The 21237-nt window shown below is 42.6% G+C and overlaps 1 protein-coding gene across 1 annotated transcript; it reads right to left on the bottom strand.

The window, feature by feature from the left end:
* Positions 1-5377: 5377 nt before the first annotated feature.
* On the bottom strand, positions 5378-19865 carry LOC129823723 (translocation protein SEC62-like). Its single transcript, XM_055882672.1, has 8 exons — positions 19758-19865; positions 16735-16843; positions 14158-14263; positions 13599-13860; positions 13345-13440; positions 12790-12850; positions 11283-11402; positions 5378-9397 (listed from the first exon to the last, which is right to left on the bottom strand). The coding sequence occupies exons 1-8, from the start codon at positions 19791-19793 to the stop codon at positions 8880-8882; spliced, it is 1308 nt and encodes a 435-aa protein (XP_055738647.1). The 5' UTR covers positions 19794-19865; the 3' UTR covers positions 5378-8879.
* Positions 19866-21237: the final 1372 nt, after the last annotated feature.

Raw genomic sequence — 21237 nt, 5'->3', positions numbered from 1 at the left:
CCTGTTCCATTGCCTGCCTTTCGTCCATTTTTAAAGGGATATCAACCAGATTCCTTTTCCAATGGCTTCCACGGGTTGCGAACAGTCTTTAGACATAGTTTCAAGCTTTTATTCTGAAAAATGAGCGAGATTTATCAAATCGCCAGTGGACTGCCAGATGTCCTTTGATTAGTTTCTGCACGCGAAAGTGGTAGCTCGACATTTTCTTTATCTCTTGTATTCAATCAATCAAGTTTATTTTATATAGCCCTTCGTACATCAGCTAATATCTCGAAGTGCTGTACAGAAACCCAGCCTAAAACCCCAAACAGCTAGTAATGCAGGTGTAGAAGCACCTGCTTCTATAGTTTACCATCCGGTTGAAATATTATCGATTATTTATGTTAAAAACAACCTGAGGATTGATTATAAAAAACGTTTGACATGTTTCTACGAACTTTACAGATACTATTTGGAATTTTCGTCTGGCCTTCATGACCGCTCGAGCATGTGGATTTCTGAACATAACGCGCCAACCAAATGGAGTTTTTTTTATATAAAAATAATCTTTATCGAACAAAAGGAACATTTATTGTGTAACTGGGAGTCTCGTGAGTGCAAACATCCGAAGATCATCAAAGGTAAGCGATTAAGTTTATTGCTTTTCTGACTTTCGTGACCAATCTACATTGCTGCTAGCTGTTCGTAATGTTTTGTCTAGTGATCGATAAACTCACAAATGCTTGGATTGCTTTCGCTGTAAAACATATTTTCAAAATATGACACGACAGTTGGATTAACAACAAGATAAGGTGTGTTTTGATATATTGCACTTGTGATTTCATGAAATTAAATAATTGTACAATCTTTTTTTTAAGTTGGCGCTCTGCAATTCAGCGGATGTTTACGAAAATGATCCCGCTAAAGGGATCTGTGCGTTAAATGATAGAAGGACAATGTCCTTGATTTAGTTTGAACCATATATATTTACAATCAGTGATGTGGGTGGGGGAGTTATGCTTAATGTGTAGCTGCGGAGAACAATAAAAAAATGTTTGTCCTGAAGGTCAGAAAACTTCGTCATTAGCAGCCGAAGAGCAGTTATATAGTGCAGCCTTCTGTTTCCTGAACAAATATCAGTACCGATACAGTAACAGTACATACCAGTATCGGTACAGTAACAGTAAATACCAGTACCGGTACAGTAAATACCCGTACCGGTACAGTAAATACCAGTATCGGTGCAGTAAATACCAGTACCGGTACAGTAAATACCAGTATCGGTACAGTAAATACCAGTACCGGTACAGTAAATACCAGTATCGGTGCAGTAAATACCAGTACCGGTACAGTAAATACCAGTATCGGTGCAGTAAATACCAGTATCGGTGCAGTAAATACCAGTACCGGTGCAGTAAATACCAGTATCGGTGCAGTAAATACCAGTACCGGTACAGTAAATACCAGTACCGGTACAGTAACAGTAAATACCAGTACCGGTACAGTAAATACCAGTACAGGTACAGTAACAGTAAATACCAGTACAGGTACAGTAAATACCAGTACAGGTACAGTAAATACCAGTACAGGTACAGTAAATACCAGTACCGGTACAGTAAATACCAGTACCGGCACAGTAACAGTAAATACCAGTACAGGTACAGTAACAGTAAATACCAGTACCGAGCAGTAAATACCAGTACCGGTGCAGTAACAGTAAATACCAGTACCGGTACAGTAACAGTAAATACCAGTACCGGTACAGTAAATACCAGTACCGGTACAGTAACAGTAAATACCAGTACCGGTACAGTAACAGTAAATACTAGTACCGGTACAGTAAATACCAGTACCGGTACAGTAACAGTAAATACCAGTGCAGTAACAGTAAATACCAGTACCGGTACAGAAACAGTAAATACCAGTGCAGTAACAGTAAATACCAGTACCGGTACAGTAACAGTAAATACCAGTACCGGTACAGTAAATACCAGTACCGGTGCAGTAACAGTAAATACCAGTACCAGTGCAGTAAATACCAGTACCGGTACAGTAACAGTAAATACCAGTACCGGTGCAGTAACAGTAAATACCAGTACCGGTACAGAAACAGTAAATACCAGCACCGATGCAGTAACAGTAAATACCAGTACCGGTACAGTAAATACCAGTACAGGTACAGTAAATACCAGTGCCGGCGCAGTAACAGTAAATACCTGTACCGGTACAGTAACAGTAAATACCAGTATCGGTACAGTAACAGTAAATACCAGTACCGGTACAGAAACAGTAAGTAAATACCAGTACAGGTGCAGTAACAGTAAATACCAGTACCGGTACAGTAAATACCAGTGCCGGCGCAGTAACAGTAAATACCTGTACCGGTACAGTAACAGTAAATACCAGTATCGGTACAGTAACAGTAAATACCAGTACCGGTACAGTAACAGTAAATACCAGTACCGGTGCAGTAACAGTAAATACCAGTACTGGTTCACACAATCTTGGCTGAAGCAAAGGAAAAACCCATACAATTTCCCCTCTTCTTTGATTTTTCACTTGACCAAACTGTTGACAAGCAATTGAGGCTACGGATTGTACCTGTAATATTCCCTCTGAGCTTCTCCCTCCCTTCAATGTGTACAATATGAACAAGCTGATCTCTGTGTGCATGTCACAGACATGGCTCCACAACCCACCTGGCAGCAGTGGAGTGAGACATTATTGAACAAAGCAGCACTATTTCTCTCAATATGCTGGTATTTATAATTCCATAATACAACAGACAAGTATGTACACACCACAAACACACACACCAAAGGCTGTGGCAAGGGGACTGGTGCTAGAAGGCCAATATGTGACGTTGGCTTCATCTAGTGGCCAAATAGGGAAGCAGCAGCCTGGCTTCCCAAAACACCTTTAGTATCTTCACCTAATTACCTCCACACACCTGGTTCAGCTTTGTTATTGACTGAGTGCACAAAACATTAGCAACACCTTCCTAATATGGTGTTGCACCCCCCTTTTTCCCTGAGAACAGCCACAATTCGTTGGGGGAATCTACAAGGTGTCGAAAGCGTTCCACAGGGATGCTGGCCCATGTTGACTCCAATGCTTCCCACAGTTGTGTCAAGTTGGATGGATGTCCTTTGGGTGGTGGACCATTCTTGATACATACAGGGAAATGTTAAGCGTGATAAATCCAGAAGCATTGCAGTTCTTGACAGAAATCGGTGCGTCTGGCAACTACTACCATAACCCATTCAAAGGCACTTAAATTTTTTGTCTTGCCCATTCACCCTCTGAATGGCAAACATACAGTCGTGGCCAAAAGTTTTGAGAATGACACAAATATACATTTTCACAGTCTGCTGCCTCAGTTTGCATAATGGCAATTTGCATATACTACAGAATGTTATGAAGAGTGATCAGATGAATTGCAATTAATTGCAAAGTCCCTCTTTGCCATGCAAATGAACTGAATCCCCCCAAAAAACATTTCCACTGCATTTCAGCCCTGCCACAAAAGGACCAGCTGACATCATGTCAGTGATTCTCTCGTTAACACAGGTGTGAGTGTTGACGAGGACAAGGATGGAGATCACTCTTTCATGCTGATTGCATTCGAATAACAGACTGGAAGCTTCAAATGGAGGGTGGTGCTTGGAATCATTTTTCTTCCTCTGTCAACCATGGTTACCTGCAAGGAAACAAGTGCCGTCGTCATTGCTTTGCACAAAAAAGGGCTTCACAGGCAAGGATATTGCTGCCAGTAAGATTGCACCTAAATCAACCATTTATCGGATCATGAATAACTTCAAGGAGAGCGGTTCAATTGTTGTGAAAAAGGCTTCAGGGCACCCAAGAAAGTCCAGCAAGCGCCAGGACCGTCTCCTAAAATTGATTAAGCTGCGGGATCGGGACACCACCAGTACAGAGCTTGCTCAGGAATGGCAGCAGGCAGGTGTGAGTGCATCTGCACGCACAGTGAGGCGAAGACTTTTGGAGGATGGCCTGGTGTCAAGAAGGGCAGCAAAGAAGCCACTTCTCTCCAGGAAAAACATCAGGAACAGACTGATATTCTGCAAAAGGTACAGGGATTGGACTGCTGAGGACTGGGGTAAAATAATTTTCTCTGATGAATCCCCTTTCCGATTGTTTGGGGCATCCGGAAAAAAGCTTGTCTGGAGAAGACAAGGTGAGCGCTACCATCAGTCCTGTGTCATGCCAACAGTAAAGCATCCTGAGACCATTCATGTGTGGGGTTGCTTCTCAGCCAAGGGAGGAGGCTCACTCACAATTTTGCCTAAGAACACAGCCATGAATAAAGAATGGTACCAACACATCCTCCGAGGGCAACTTCTCCCAACCATCCAGGAACGGTTTGGTGACGAAAAATGCCTTTTCCAGCATGATGGAGCATCTTGCCATAAGGCAAAAGTGATAACTAAGTGGCTCGGGGAACAAAACATCGATATTTTGGGTCCATGGCCAGGAAACTCCCCAGACCTTAATCCCATTGAGAACTTGTGGTCAATCCTCAAGAGGCGGGTGGACAAACAAAACCGCACAAATTCTGACAAACTCCAAGCATTGATTATCCAAGAATGGGCTGCCATCAGTCAGGATGTGGCCCAGAAGTTAATTGACAGCATGCCAGGGCGGATTGCGGAGGTCTTGAAAAAGAAGGGTCAACACTGCAAATGACTCTTTCCATCAATGTCATGTAATTGTCAATAAAAGCCTTTGACACTTATGAAATGCTTGTATCTGACAAAAATATCTAAAGACACTGAAGCAGCAAACTTTGTGGAAATTAATATTTGTGTCATTCTAAGAACTTTTGGCCACGACTGTACACAATCCATGTCTCAATTGTCTCAAGGCTTAAAAGTCCTTCTTTAACCTGTCTCATCTACACTGATTGAAGTGGATTTAACAAGTGACATGGTCAGTCTGTCAGGGGTATCAAACTCATTCCATGGAAGGCCTAGTGTCTGCAGGTTTTTAGTTTTATCCTTTAAATTAAGACCTAGACAACCAGGTGAGGGGCGTTCCTTACCAACTAGTGGCCTAGTACAAAGGGAGAGAAAAACACAGACTCTGGGACCTCAGTGGAAAGAGTTTGACACGTGGTCTATGTCATGGAAAGAACATGTTCTGTCCACTCAGTGTATAAAAGCCTAGGCTAAGTAGAGCCAGGTGGCAAGAGTCAACTGTGTGTTGCTGTCAGTAACCAGCCCCTGGATTATCTGTGTAAGATTATATTTTTTTTTGGAAGAGGACCTATTTATGTAATTGACACACTAAGTTTGGGGTAGATGAAAAACAGGTAATTTGAAATGCATAATTTCATTCAAGCACCAACAATTCATGCAAATAAGACAGGAAACTCAACTGCTTTCTATATTTTTATTGCAATAAGATAGATATACTTTCAGACATTCAATTAATGACATTATATTGAAATATTGCAAGAGACAGTCCTCAATGATATTGATCCAAATATGAACAACTAAGTGACTAATGACAATTTCAACAGATAAAACATGACATTTTTTTCTTCCAGAAATGTAATGGAATAAAGCAGTATAGATGAATACTACAATATACAACAGACTGGTACTGTGCAAGAAGACGACTCAAGAACAATGAGATTTTCGTGAAATAGTTCATAATAATACAGCTACTGGCAACTTGGGGCGCGTTCGTAAATTCACTCTGGCTCAATGTGCCAGAGCGCAGAATAACTGACGAATTTACGAACGCTCAACACCTGTTGAATATGGCCGGTGTCAGTAAACATCGGCAAAAAGTGTAATACAATTGTTGCCAGCAGCACAGTTAGTCACCAACACCCTGAATAACACGAAAACAGTTTAAATCAGCTCTGCTAGGGCGAGACATTTTCAGTGGGGTTTGTGTCTGGAAGTAGCAAACAAACTAGCCAATGTTAGCCAGTTAGCTTGGGTGCTTGACTGCTGTTGTGAGGTCAGAACGCTCGGCTCAACCGTACTCCTCGGTCAGAGTGCTCTCAATGCGCCGAGAGCAAAATGTTATGAATTTACCAATGGACAATCTGACAACGCTCAATTTATGAATGCCCAGAGGGCACTCTGGAACTGCAGACTGAATTTACGAACGCACTCTTGCGCTCCAGAAGACATGAGGAAACAGAAAAGCATTGAAAATGAACACAAAAAATAAGAGACCAACTACACAGGGTGCAGTTGTAAGTAGTACATTTCTATTGTACAAGAGCCACACGCAGTTGAATAAAGTTCAGGGAAACACGACAATGAAAAAACAAGCTGGAAATCTACCGCGGTCAACAAGCTCGGAGAACGGGAAAGCAAGACAGTGTACCCTTTTCACACTACTGACCCGTTCACCGAGCTGCACTGCGCCAGCCTCGTTAAGCATCCAGCATAGTTCCAGGAACCGGCCAGCACTATCGTTCGGGTCGACAAGATTCTGTGAAAAGGGTATGAGTGTCTGGAAGATACTCCTCAGTCTAGACATTGAGTCCATCTGTGTAGAGTCTGGGATATCCGAATCATCAATGTACCTGTTTTCCCTTGCTCTCACAAGCTCAGCTCTACCATTCCACAGTGGGGTGAACTTTCTTCCCAGAACATTGTGGAACAGCAATATAAAATATTATGCAATCCACTGCCAACGGGTTTCTCAACCACAAGTTAATCATTCACTATTCTTATGGCAAGAAACAAACATGTTTGTGGGACTTGCTGTAAGTAGCCACATTGCTAGTTTTTCTATATACATTCCTCTACACAAAATAAATGACAAAATCGATCAATATCAACTAGATCAAAAATAGGTAGTCCATCTGATCACATTAAATATTCTAAATTTCTGGTGAGAGTCCCCAATAATGAGAGTACAATACACTCTTGACAATATGCCTATTGGTGGTCAAAATGATAGTAAAAAAAAGTATAACTGAGCAAAATAAACATTTCACTGAAAATAAAAAGTTTTGATACCCCAAAAAATAGGATTCTGTTCAAGTTGAACAAAGTGGGCTCATAATTTATCAATTAAAAATATATTTGATATAGAATTCCTTATATAAATGACATCTTTATTTTTTATATATATCGTCCTCACTAGCATCTAAAACAACTCTAGCCAAAAAGAATGCAACCTTACGAACAGACAGTATTGGACCACAGCCCCCATAATGCAACACTACAGAGAATTGGACCTCGACCACATTGGTTTCCAACGGAGTCCCCATGCATTCACATGGGTCTCCATCGTTGTCAGTTAGCATGACTATAATACCAATGAAGGCAACACAACAACAGCTCTCATGAAAGTATGGGCATCCGAGTTGAACTGACAATACTATTACAAGCGATCGTACAATGAGTATAGTAAGCTTAATTAAGGACATATTGCCTGCTTTGCATGGCTTAGATAGAACTGAAGGGAGAAGGGGATTGATGTCTACACACAAATGTCTTAGCTCCTATACTGCGCTGCGTTTCTAAGGTGTAAAAGGTTTGGAATTTGACACAATTGTTACAAAAATTAATAAATGTACCAAAATCCCTTGCTGACACTTTTGACATGTTTTCCCGTATGAAAACAGCATGCATTGTAACAACAATTAACGTGTTTGGCACTTTAATGTTGATGTCCGATTCTAAAGGGTGAATACAAAACTTTAAAAACAGGTTTTCCATTCCATCTTTGCTGTCTGCATGTGCGTGGCCACAATACATTTCTTCTAGAAAGCGGCACCTCAAATGACCTGTTTTATTTTTGTTGTCCGACATGACTCTTATGAGCTCTGGTTTTGTGTGTGTGTGTGTGTGTGTGTGTGTGTGTGCAGAACCGATCATTATCAACCAAACATTTCTCATTGAAAATAAGAAGTACCGCAAAGAACCACAAGGCTGTTTATTGTTAATGCTGTTCATCTGCCGCCACTATTTTTTCTTATTTTGTTCTCTCACCAGACATATTTCGCCAATACCACCAATAAGTGAGGTCTTTCTTGGGGTGGGTTAAACTATGGATTTTGGTGCATCCACATTAGTTATAGTGGCGTAGCCAACGGTTGGTCAATCGTAGCGTCCGATGGCTGCCTAGGAGAGATCAGACTCATAAAGAACAAGAGTTGAACTGTGTACAGAGGGCCAAATGCCACTGCTAGTACAGGACCTTGACCCCAGTTGGGTGACAATAGACCAAAGGACAAGGTCGTGTTCAGTAGGGAAATGGTGAAAACGTGTATATTTTGGTTCCTATTTCAATTTTTTTACCGTGTTTTGCAGCTACTGGACACAACACTGGGCTTAGCCTAACCATGATTGTACAAATCGCACGTTGTTCATAAGACAACAGTCTGGATTTGAGGGGTAGGTAGACAAGACGGCAGTATTTCCCCTAGTAAAAACAACGATTCCATAGCTCTTTAGTTCCCTCGTCTGTGGAAATTGACAAGAGACTTGGCCTCACAGCAAAAACGAGACATACAAGGGAAGCATTGTAGCAATAGTAAACACAGAGTGGATGAGTTAACTAGAATGATATGGGACAACAGTCGTAACGTAAGTACCGAAAAATAGGGAAAACGTCGAGAGAACTAACGTGACAACTTCCTCAGAAACATCTGTTAAGTTAGTTTGCATTTCTTAGTTTAAATAAGCTGGGGATTTTAGAAGCACAATAAGGCTTCTCTTTTCCAATGTTATAGCCATTTGACACCGGTGTCGATACTCAGACGTGGCATCTGTATAGTTGGTGGAAGATCGGAGCAATGGATGGAGTGGTCTCCTCAGCGAGGTTGACAAGACCTGGAGGAGGTGGGAGGTTGTCCTTGGAGGAGCACGAGGGTGGAGGAGAAGGAGGTGGCAGTGATAAAATGTTTATGTTTGAACAGGCAAGGGCTTTCTCTCACCGTCTCCTTCCTGCTCTCCTTCATCCCCCTCTCCTTCTTCCTCCTCCTCCTCCTCCTCCTCCTCCTCCGTGTGCTGCTCCAGCTCCTCGCGGGTGATCATCTCAAAGTCATTTCCATTGCTGTGCTGCGAGCCCTCGTCCTCACGCCGATCGCTGTCTGTGTCAGAGCGCTCAGCGGTACTCGCTAAGGTCCCCGTCCCCTTCGCCACCTCGCCTTCTTCCGTCCCCTGTGGCGCTGTGCCCTCGCCCTCATCTCCTTCACCTTCCTCCTCTTCCTCCTCACCGTCACCCTCCTTCTCATCGCTGGTCTTGCCCTCAGTCTTGTCCTGGTTCTTCTTGCTGGTGTCCCGCGGGCCCTTGTACTCGTGGGTGTAGAGCGGGCGGAAAGAGTCGATGAAGCCCACGTCAGCCGTGAGGTTGGGAAGGAACCAGAAGTGGTGGCGTCCGCCCGTCACCAGCCAGATGATCACGAACAGGATGCAGCGAGCTGAGGGGCGATAAACATTGTCAAATGGCATTGTAATGTCACAGCATAGGCCAGCAACTAACGTCAATGGTGCTGAGGGGAAGGAACGCAACCCTGTGACATCAGCTGAGGTGCCATGTCACCCAGTTTGACTCACGTCTCTAGGTAAACACACAAGTTACATTATTTTAAAAGGTAAAAGAACAAAACAGAATTTTAACTTGATTGGAATTCCCCGTTAAATGGTTACTGCAAGATTCTGGCATTTAATTGGCTCGCAAAACTAGCACTTAAGTTATTGCATACTGCACACAGAGACATAAAAATGGTATCCACGAGTTCATCCGACTCTGTAAGTAGAACAAGTGCTTAATGTCAGAACCTGGCAGTATCCCTTTAAGGGTTGGATAAGGCTATTAGCAATATGGTATCACATGCACAGGGAATGTGGGGGGGGGGGGACTATTCAGCTCTGTGGAGAACAGGCCGTAGCTCAGGTGGCTGAGTTCTCTGATGATCTTCTTGTCCTTCCTGCGACACCTGGTGTTATAGGTGTCCAGGAAGGCAGGAGGCATTGCTGTCAGCGGCAGTGGGTGCTGTGATGTAGCCCGACAGTATACTCTCCATGGTGCTCCTGTAGAACAGAGAGCCCTCAGAGACAGGCTACATTTCCTCAGCCTCCTGAGGTTGAAGAGTTGCTGTCGTGCCTTCACCGCTGCATCTGTGTGGTTTGACCATTTCAGCTCCTCGGAGATGTGTACCCCGAGGAACTTGATGTTTTTGACTGTCTCCACGGCGGTCCTGTTGACGGGGAAGGGGCATGCCCAGCCTGGTTCCTCCTGAAGTCCACAATCAGCTCCTTTGTTATGCTGACGTTGAGGGAGATTGTTTACCTGGCACCACGCCACCAGTGCCTACCTCCTCTCTGTAGGCCGTCTCGTTGTTGGCAATCAGGCCTACTACTGTCGTGTTGTCAGCGAACTTGATGAAGGAGTTGTAACTGTGTGAGGCCACCCAGTCATGGGTATACAGGGAGTACAGGAAGCGACTGAGGACACACCATTGTGAGGCCCCCCCATGTTGAAGATCAGTGTGGAGGAGGTAATGTAGGCTACGTTTGTCAGGAAGTTGAGGTGGTGGTGTTTGACTAGCCTGTTGAAGCACTTCATGATGACAGAAGTGAGTGGTACGTACATCCTCCGTGGAGACCATCAGCACGTAGCCCTCGTTGTCCTCGGAGGGCTCTCCTCGGCGGCTCACCCTTATGCTCCAAACGTGAGAAAAAGGGGTTTAGCTCGTCCGGTGTTAGTGTCTGACGTGATTGGCTTTCTTTTTGTAATCCGTGATCGTTAGAAGCCCCTGCCTCGTATCCGACCCGCTGAATTACTCCTCCATTTTGTCCCTATACTTGTGTCTCGTATTTTTAACGATCTGCGTGGGTCGTATTTGTGCTGTTTAACCATACAGTTATCCCAGGTCACTTTTGCCCTGTTTATAAGCAGCATGTCTCTCCTTCAGTTTCCCCAACAAGGCTGCCATCAATCCACGTTTTCGGATTCCGCTAAGTTTTGAAAGATAGACATCGGTATCACATCATCTCTGTATTTTTGTCGGCGTATTCAATGATGTTATCCCCAGACGCAAACATACTCCAGTCCGCGTGATCAAAACAATCTTGGAGCATGGATTCTGATAGGTCAGAACAGCGTTGTACAGACTTGACCACCGGAACATCCCTTTTGAGTCTTTGTAGGCGGGGAGGAGCAAAATGGAGTCGCAGTCCGAGGAGGACGAGAGCAATCAATTCTACCTAGAGCATTAGGAGGACAAGTTGGTGCTGCCATATTGAGTTCCACTATTTTTAGTTGTACACAAATGTCTAGAGGTTGGGTGTTTTCCTTCTTACCGACAGCCAACAGCAGTATACTGGCCACGAAACAGCCTGCTGCCACGCTCAGGTAGTACACACCCACACGCATCTCAGCCGGCCACAGCGGGAAGAGAGTGGCCGCGATCACTGCAATTACTGGAAACAGAGATGCAGACAGTGGAAAATAAGCATTGTTATTCCCTTTACCAATTCAGAGGGATGGGCATTTGAAATGTTGACTGTTCGAGTAATTGCATTTTTTTTCAGTAGTCAAATAAAGTTATTTTTAGAACACAAGGCCTGCACTGGAAAAAAATGTGAGCATTAATGCCTGATTTATCATAACCACTACAGATAACAAATCCTAATTGCCCCATATATACGCGCACACACACGTCAATAAAAAAAAAACATGTGCCATTTTAAGATTAATTTATTGAAACCGTAAAATCAACTAATTATATATAATCTCCAATGAAAATAATCTCCAAAAAAGGCACTAACATCAGTGGCGCTTGCTTGTAAAAGCCTATGGCTGTGCAATGACCTAGCCTTATTTTGTTAAGTTTCAGAGCCCTTATCACAGTCAAGAGGCTCTTATTTTATAGTAAAAATCATGATGCAACATAACAGAATAAAATAAAACAGAATATGTTTCCAAATTGAAAAACAGTTGCCAGTGCTAATTGATGCGCGTCTGGAATAGTTATTCTCAAGAGTTCTCGCTTGAAACTGGGCTCAATTTGTCGAGGTGACGTTTTTTCTGGGTTACAAAACAGAATCTTTTCAATAGACGTTCGATTTAGTTTATTCTGCCATTCTTTGGAATTTAAAAAAATGGATTAACAATTCCACATTGAACAATGTATGGTGATGAACTGCAGCCACTACATCTGTTTGGTGAGTAGACCTAGGCTTAACTCACGTTTTTGCATTTTTTCACTGTCTACGTTTAAAAGTGTTATAGCCTAACCTATTCTAAATGGCACAAGCAGTTCGCAAAGTAGCCTAAGCGGAAAAATGACGTGACGCAATTATTCCAAAACTGCTCGTTGTTGGAACCACCTATTTCCCTACTTCAGTCAACAAGTCCATTTTGAACGCGATAAAACTGTTGTCATTTGGCAAGGAATGTAGCTTGTGTATCCCATCAGTTAGATATATTTTTAAAGGCATTTATTTCTGTAGGCATAACTGAAGCCTACAGCCCGCATGTGTAGAGGGAGTGATCAGAACGCAATTGTGTTAGTGAGACACGGAGGGAAAAGGGAATTTAGGGACTGAGTGATGCTTGGCTTGGTTTCTTTTTTTTTATTGTGCCTTGCAAATGCACATGTACAAATGGAACACTAGAATCAAAGCAGATGAACGGTGTCTTTAAGACAACGTTTCGACCTCTGGTTAGAGATCGAGTTTCGTCCATTCCGACTACTCATGACCCTCCCTACCAATTCAGTTGCAATTATCAGTTATTTGTGAAAGACAGTTTAATCAGTTATCCAAATGGAATATTCTAGGTAATTAATACTACAATTACACTCACCCAGAATCAGTCCCATGGCAAAGGTTTTAAAATGGACTGGGTCGTAGATCCAAACAAATACCTGGAAAGTGGAGTAAATATGACAATTTTAAATTTCAATTTAGAAATAGCTTTTAACTTATCAATCACAGCGATTCACCGTTTTTCACATATCACATGGTGAACTCCGTGCAAGTCACATTGAACCTTTTGCCATCATATCATCACCATCATGTCATGCTTGCATGGCAAACTGACGCCACAAAGAATGTCTCTCGTCATGGAGATTGTTTCTCATTAAGTGCACCCTCAAACAGTTATCTTGTGAAAGTAAACTCATTTGCTCTGGAATTCTCTCAAATGTCACAGGGAATAAAACACCAATGTGCTGAATTCATGCCACAAAGATCAGAATCTTCACTGTTTTTCAAAGTGAATATTACAACAATGACCTCTGGCTACACGCCGACTGAAACATGCTCACTTTCCCAGAAAGTCCCGCTTTCATATTTTCACCCATCCTAATCTTTGGAGAGGCGGAGCCCTTTTCCCAGGATTCCCTGTGTTCCAACTCACCTCATTGCCATCCAAGAAGAGCTGATCCTCATGAGGCTCCAGTTTGAATTTCTTCTTCACGTCTTTTTTCTTCTTTGGCGTTCCGGGGCTATCGTCCTGAGCACAAAGAAACAGCATGGACATATGGCCTTTATAAAAAAAATTCTAATACGATTGATCTAGATTCTATGACCAACCCGCTTAAGTGGTCTAGCCTGTTACAAACTATACAACATGTTCAGAGCCTATATATTCAGTTCATTCAATTTACATACACTCTTCTCCTTCTTTACATCTGACACCTCTGCATCCTTGGAATCCTTCTTCTTCTCTTTCTCCTTCTCCTTCTTTACATCTGAAGCCTCTGTATCCTTGGAATCCTTCTTCTTCTCTTTCTCCTTCTTTACATCTGAAGCCTCTACATCCTTCGAATCCTTCTTCTTCTCTTTTTCTTTCTCCTTGTCTTTCTTGATGTCCTTCTCTGGCTTCTTCTTCATGACTTTCAGAGCGCGGTGGAAGAATTGCTTCTTCAGCAGCCTGGAGGAGGAGAGCAGAAACACCGGAACACATAATTAAGATCAACCATGGTCAAATATTGTTTCAGATGTTGTCTGGGAGCCCCTGAAACCATTGGGAGCCTGTATAAAGTCATTGTAGAACCTTTCACATTACACACATTTTGCCCCAATATTCTTATGCCTCGAACTTCCTAAGGACATAGGGACAACATACAACCATGAAAGTTGTAGTGAACAATGTGTAGTGTGAAAGCAACTTCAGTTCTAGTGTAGGGTGGTAGTTAGACAACTACCAGCACTCCCACATTAGACTAACTTGTTGCAGTAGTCCACCACAGAGTCTCTGGTGGTGAACACGGCCTCCTCTCCCTTCTTGGCCTTTGCCCACTTGGAGTCCAGCAGACAGTCCACCGCCTTGGATGCTGACAAAGGGAAACAGACAACCATGTTCAAAATGACACCAAAAGGTAGTAGAGAGATACGGTACGTTGAAACTCAATGACTATCATGCTATGAAAACATCCTGAAATCCTGGCCCCTGGGGATGTGTACAAAAGCTCCTTTCCAACAGACACAGCACGTCACAGATATTTAACCAACGACTGTGCAAACAGCATTTACTGACACTGTTGACAGAATAGGTCTGCTATGGGGCTAAAGTCATTGGGCAAATGTAAACATTGGCAGGTCAACAGTACTACTTTGAGATATAGTGAGAGATTCTGGGTCAAAGGTTAGCTATTCCAACCCTCAACTCAGCAGGACCGGAAGAAATAACAAATTGTCGTCTCACATCAAGGCCTACTACTAAGGCCCAGATTTATCCCGAATGTTCCTGACCAGGAAAAACTTCAGGCCTTAGTTAAAGATGCACTACGCAGAAATCGCAGAAACCATTTCCTGGTTGCTTAAATTCTAATAGTTCACCCAAGTTTATGTGACAAAACAAGCAAGTATAGTGTAGAAAATTACAGGAAGCATAGAAATAGCGCACATAGAACAGATCTACAGATTCTTAGACTTGCATTCAATGAGATCTGTCATTCTATAAACACACATTTCTATGTGAATTGGGTTGGGTCAGCCCAAAAATTATATATTGCAGCTTTAAAGTGTAAAATTGGGGTTTTCCTAGTCAAGTGGTCAAAAAAAGAACAACACTTCTTTAATACCCTAAAAGTGTTTCTCAAACCAGTCCCCACAATGATAGCCTATTTGAAGTAGGGATATTCCAACTAGAGGTTGACCGATTAATCGGAATGGCCGGCCGATTTCAAGTTTTCATAACAATCGGTAATCGGCATGTTTGAACACTCCACGAGGAGACTGCGTGGCAGGTTGACTACCTGTTATGCGAGTGCAGCAAGGAGCCAAGGTAAGGTGCTAGCTAGCATTAAACGTATCTTATAAAAAACAATCTTAACATAATCACTAATTAACTACACATGGTAGACGATATTACTAGTTTATCTAAATTGTGACTTCTCTGCATTTTGTGCAACAGAGTCAGGGTATATGCAGCAGTTTGGGCCGCCTGGCTCGTTGCGAACTGTGTGAAGACTATTTCTTCCTAACAAAGACAGCCAACTTCGCCAAACGGGGGATGATTAAACAAAAGCGCATTTGCGAAAAAAGCACAATCTTTGCACGAATATACCTACCCATAAACATCAATGCCTTTCTTAAAATCAATACACAGAAGTACATTTTTTAAAGCCTGCCTATTTAGTTAAAAGAAATTCATGTTACCAGGCAATACTAAACTAGGGAAATTGTGTCACTTCTCTTGAGTTCATTGCACACAGAATCAGGGTAAATGCAGCAGTTTGGGCCGCCTGGCTCGTTGCAAACTAATTTGCCCGAATTTTACGTAATTATGAAATAACATGGACAGTTGTGCAATCTAACAGCAATATTCAGACTTAGGGTTGCCACCCATTGGATAAAATACAGAACGGTTCCGTATTTCACTGAAAGAATAAACATTTTGTTTTCAAAATTCTAGTTTCAGGATTAGACCATATTAATGACATAAGGCTCGTATTTCTGTGTCTTATATTATAATTAAGTCTATGATTTGATAGAGCAGTCTGACTGAGCGGTGGTAGGCAGCAGCAGGCTCGTAAGCATTCATTCAAACAGCACATTACTGCAATAGCCAGCAGCTCTTCGCAATGCTTCAAGCATTGCGCTGTTTATAACTTCAAGCCTATCAACTCCCGAGATTAGGCTGGCAATAGTAAAGTACCTATTAGAACATCCAATAGTCAAAGGTATATGAAATACAAATGGTATAGAGAAATAGTCCTATAACAACTACAACCTGAAACTTTTTACCTGGGATTATTGAAGACTCATGTTAAAAGAAACCACCAGCTTTCATATGTTCTCATGTTATGAGCAAGGAACTTACATGGCACATATTGCACTTTTACTTTCTTCTCCAACACTTTGTTTTTGCATTATTTAAACAAAATTGAACATGTTTCATTAATTATTTGAGACTAAATTGATTTTATTGATGTATTATATTAAGTTAAAATAATAGTGTTCATTGTTCATTCAGTATTGTTGTAATTGTCATCATTACAAATATATATATTAAAATAAAATAAAAATCGTCCGATTAATTGGCATCAGCTTTTTTTGGTCGTCCAATAAACGGTATCGGTGTTGAAAAATCATAATCGGTCGACCTCTAATTCCAACAGTAGGACACCTGATTCAACTAGGCCTAGTACAGGATTGATGATGGTTTACTAATTTAAGCACTTTATGTGCTAGTACTGAAAGATCAAATGCTGTGGGGACAGGCACCAACTGCCGCTGACTGGTTTGAGAATCACTGTCCTAAATGAGTGAACGAACGAGAGCGTATGAACGGAGCACTGACCGATGAAGTAGTCCACCCGGTGGCCCATCATGTTGGTGGACTTGGTGGGGCAGTTGAAGCGGAGGTACTTGGCCACTGCCTTCTCCTCCTTGGTGGGCTCACTCACCTCCTACACAGTGAGGAAAAGGGAAATCACAAGTCTGTGTGCTACTATGCCATGTTGAGTTGAATACCATCAATGCTTACTCTTCTGCTGCGACACGTTTGCTGCTCCTGTGTTAAGGCAAAATCCACCCCTTTGAGGACCATGTTCAGGAAACACTGCCATCGACAAAGGCTAACACTGTAGGGCCTACAGCTACAGAGAGCACCATGCTCTACCAACTGAGCTACAGGAGCACCATGCTCTACCAACTGAGCTACAGGAGCACCATGCTCTACCAACTGAGCTACAGGAGCACCATGCTCTACCACCAACTGAGCTACAGGAGCACCATGCTCTACCACCAACTGAGCTACAGGAGCACCATGCCCTACCACCAACTGAGCTACAGGAGCACCATGCCCTACCAACTGAGCTACAAAGGCCAGGATTAGGGTGAAGCTGCAACTAGACTCTTATCTTGGGTCAGTTTAGGATTTTTCCCTACTAATGGTTAAGGTTAGAATTGGGGGAGGGAAGGCTGACATCCAGCATATGACCACGTGGTGTTGAATGACATTCATGAATTGAAGCATTTCATATGATTTATAAAGAAGCATTTATAAAAACAAAATGGAATTATGTAACATTAGGCTATTTCACTGGGATTTCCAGAAATAGTCTTATTATGGTGATATATGGGACTGTAGTACTTGTTTGGACACTACAGACAACGAACACAAACTATCATTGGTCAATTCCCTCGCACCCCCCTCCATTTTGCTCAGTTTCATAATCTCCTGCTCCGTGCCTACTGACTGAACATGGCCCAACACTGAAGCCAGTACTGCCTGCTAACATGGAGGGGAATGAGAGAGCATCAGCACAATGAGATTCAGTCCTGCCTGCTGCCGCCTCTGGCCCAGCTGGCTGGCTTCGCAGCTATACAGCACATGATGAAGCAAGGAGGGCTTTGAAACAGGGTTTTAGTTCAGATATGGGCATCATCAGTTACAAAATACAGACACACAAGGCCCCACTAAATGGAAAAAACTCCCCCGTCTTTACCTGAGCCTATCCTATGAATATGAGGAGGGATTTAGGCCACCCTCGCTTCCCCTATGAAAGACAGTTCTATTCAGTAGGGCCCGCCATAGCAAAAGCATTTCGCAATAGACAAACTAAAACCTGTGTTCTTCTTGGAACTATCAGGCAGTAGCTTATCTCCTCATTTCACAACGTTGTCTTGATAGTCCCTACTCTTTCAGGCCCAGTTGTCCCCACACTCACTCTCGCTGCCTACGTCGTGGCCAAATAAAATTCAAGTCCAAATCTGGTTAGTCTAATAGTTGATGAGGATAGCATAGCCACTGCCAGCTATCAAACCTGGGTACTGTTTTGTTCAATGTTTATGTTCACCGAAAGTTCACTTCACTCCTCATGGTAATAAAGCAACATAGTAATCAGTTATTCAAAACATGTGTTTTTCCCTTACCATATCATGAGACAGAGCTAGAGAAAAAAAGAGAGAACAAACTGGATATAAAGGAATAGATATCATTTCAACTATTGCATAATAACATACCCTGTTCCTGTAGCCAGGAGAAGGACATATGGAATATTAAGCAATTTTAACACTGACAGCCAAGGTGTTGCCTATCAGCTGTTGTTGATGTATGTCAAGGTGATGTGAACCTGTTGCGTAATTTGACAATGACCAGAAGGCCTGAATTGTGTGTAATCGATTCGATTAACTTCCATTACACTACAGTAAGGTATGTTATTGTCATCAGGTTGTCGAGTTGTATTTAGAGTGTTGGCATGAGTTTGAGGGTGGGTATAATTTGTGGAATATTCCAAAAGGAATCGGTTCCAAAAACTTGGTAAAGTACAAGGTCGTCAACAAACAACGCATACAATGTTGCATGATCAATTCACATAGCTAACTAGCTGCCGAATAGGCATCAACTCACCACGTAGCTTATTCTTAATGTTTGTCCACAGGCTACCATAGACATTTTTCGGAATAAACGTGGTGAGTTTAAACTTAATGATGTAGCCCACTCCCTACCCGGTATCTTATTCTGCCGCTATACAACCCTGTATGCGTTGTTTGTTGGCAAACTTGTTATTTACGAAGTTTTTGTAACAGATTCCTGTTGGAACGTTCCACAAATCATACCCACCCGGAGTTTGTCTCAAACAATTGAGAGGGACTTACCCCAAAGAAAACTAGTCCAGCATTGCTTGCAAAACTATTGCAATTTGTACAATGACCAATGTACCTCGAAAGAAATCATGATGCAATCTAGCTATGTCTAGTTAAACTACGTCAACGTCGTTTTAATGAGACTATTCTCGTGTGGCCATCAAACATCAATTATTGAGGATGTGCTGGAGCATCAGTGGCATTTGGCTTGTCAAAACAGTAACATTAGCTAGCTATTTCTATATTCCAAAACACGTCTTGGCTTCACATCTGGTTGCCCGCCATGCAACCGAAACTTGCTTTACGATCATTGTGATGTTAACGTTAGCTGGCTAATTTTGTTAGTAGCTGGTAGCAAAGCTAGTTGGCTACGGGTTTGCGCTAGCTTTCTCTGCCTGGTATCTGAGATAGCCTGGCTAACTAGCAAACTGTAAATACCTAATGTTACAGTAACTAGGTAATGTTAGGTAATAACTAGGTATTGCTATTTGAAATATTCGTGTTAAAAATAAATGTTATGCAAAATGACTTCCTGCAAAATTAAATATTTCAGTCGTTTACGTTAGCTGCTGGCACAGCTTTTCGCCTATTATCACCAGCATCGAATCGCTAGCAACATTACCATACTAGAAAACTAGTCTGTTGCGGGAAATATTTCAATCTTGAAAATAAACTCCGTAATACATCCAAGCAAAAACTATCTTCTTCCAGTTAGCGTTACAATTATTTTACCTGGATCCGTTTCTTATGCCTCCTGCGCTCCGCCATGATTCTCCAACACAGCTCGTCTGACGTGTAATCACGTAGTACGTACGGGTAATATCGCGAGAGCAAAATGGCCCAAATTGTATGTTCCAAACAGGTTCCTTCAATAACGTCCCTTGTTCTTCTTCTTCTTCGGTGGGGTTTATCGGCGGTTGGCATCTAACGTTATGGTGCATTACCGCCACCTACTGTACTGGAGTGTGGGCCAGAGACAGGGAGAAACTAAATCCTTCCTCCCAGCCCCGTTGCTCTTAAAAAAGATAACAAAATATTTGAGACTATATCCAATGACGTTCTACTCAATATACTCTTTAAACTAATTTCCTGTATCCCCTTCTCCCTGACCCAATAATTAGTTGCCAGCTGCTGTCTCCTAATCTGCAATGGCATTTCCCCCATCTCCATCTGTAGTGCAGCCACTGGGGACGTCTAAAACGCCCCACTACATATTCTGAGTCCTTGTCCCTGTATGACATCTAGCCTTTCCAATAAGGTCCGGGCTGCCGAACCATACGCTATACTGCCATGGTCTATTACAGATCGGATCAATGCAACATACATGGTCCTGAATGAGGCACGCCGAGCCACCCACTCCTTCCCCGTCAGACAGCGCATCACATTTAGCACCTTCTTACTCTTTCCCACCACTCTCTCAATGTGTTCTGCCCAGGTCAGTCTAGTGTCAAAGTACACCCCAAGGAACCGGAAGGCCCCACGCTCTCCAAGTTTCTCCCATATAATCTCAAGCATCATCTCCCACCTTCCTCCTGGTAATGAACACTGTCTGAGTTCTCTACAGAGAACCTGAATCCCCACATTAATGCCCACTGCTCTACCTTATCAATTGCTTCCTGTACCTTCCTGACTATATATGGCACATTTCTTCCTCTTTTCTATAAGTCCCCATCATCTGCAAATAACGACCTCCCAATATCTGGCTGTACCTGAGAGTAAACATCATTGATCATGATTGAGAACAACAGAGGACTAGTCACACTCCCCTGCGGTGGGCCATTATCCACCATGTAGCTGCCTGATAGTGACTTCCCCACCCTCAACTGGATAGACCTTCCAAACAGGAAATCCTTTATCCAGTTGTACGTTCTTCCTCCTACCCCCATAATGTCAAGATTGATTAACAAGCTCCGTTATCATACACTCCATAATCTTACATACATGTGATGTTAAGGCTATTGGCCGATAGCTTGTTGGCCTCGTTCGGTCCTTCCCTGGCTTCCGAATTGGTTTCTCTACTGCTTCCTTCCAGCTGCCTGGTAGTTTCCCATCCTCCCACACTCTGTTATACAACACCAATAACTTATCCAGTGCCTCATTACTAAGATGGGCCAACATAATATAGCACACCTTATCTTTCCCAGGTGAAGTTAACCCAGCCTTACCTATTGCCATTTTCACCTCTGCCTTGGTAAATGGTGCATTCAATGCA

This window comes from Salvelinus fontinalis, chromosome 26, assembly GCF_029448725.1.
Source record: "Salvelinus fontinalis isolate EN_2023a chromosome 26, ASM2944872v1, whole genome shotgun sequence".
NCBI classification, from domain to species: Eukaryota; Metazoa; Chordata; class Actinopteri; order Salmoniformes; family Salmonidae; genus Salvelinus; species Salvelinus fontinalis.
The sequence above is the reverse complement of the archived record's forward strand: the minus strand, read 5'-3'. Positions and strand labels throughout refer to the sequence as shown.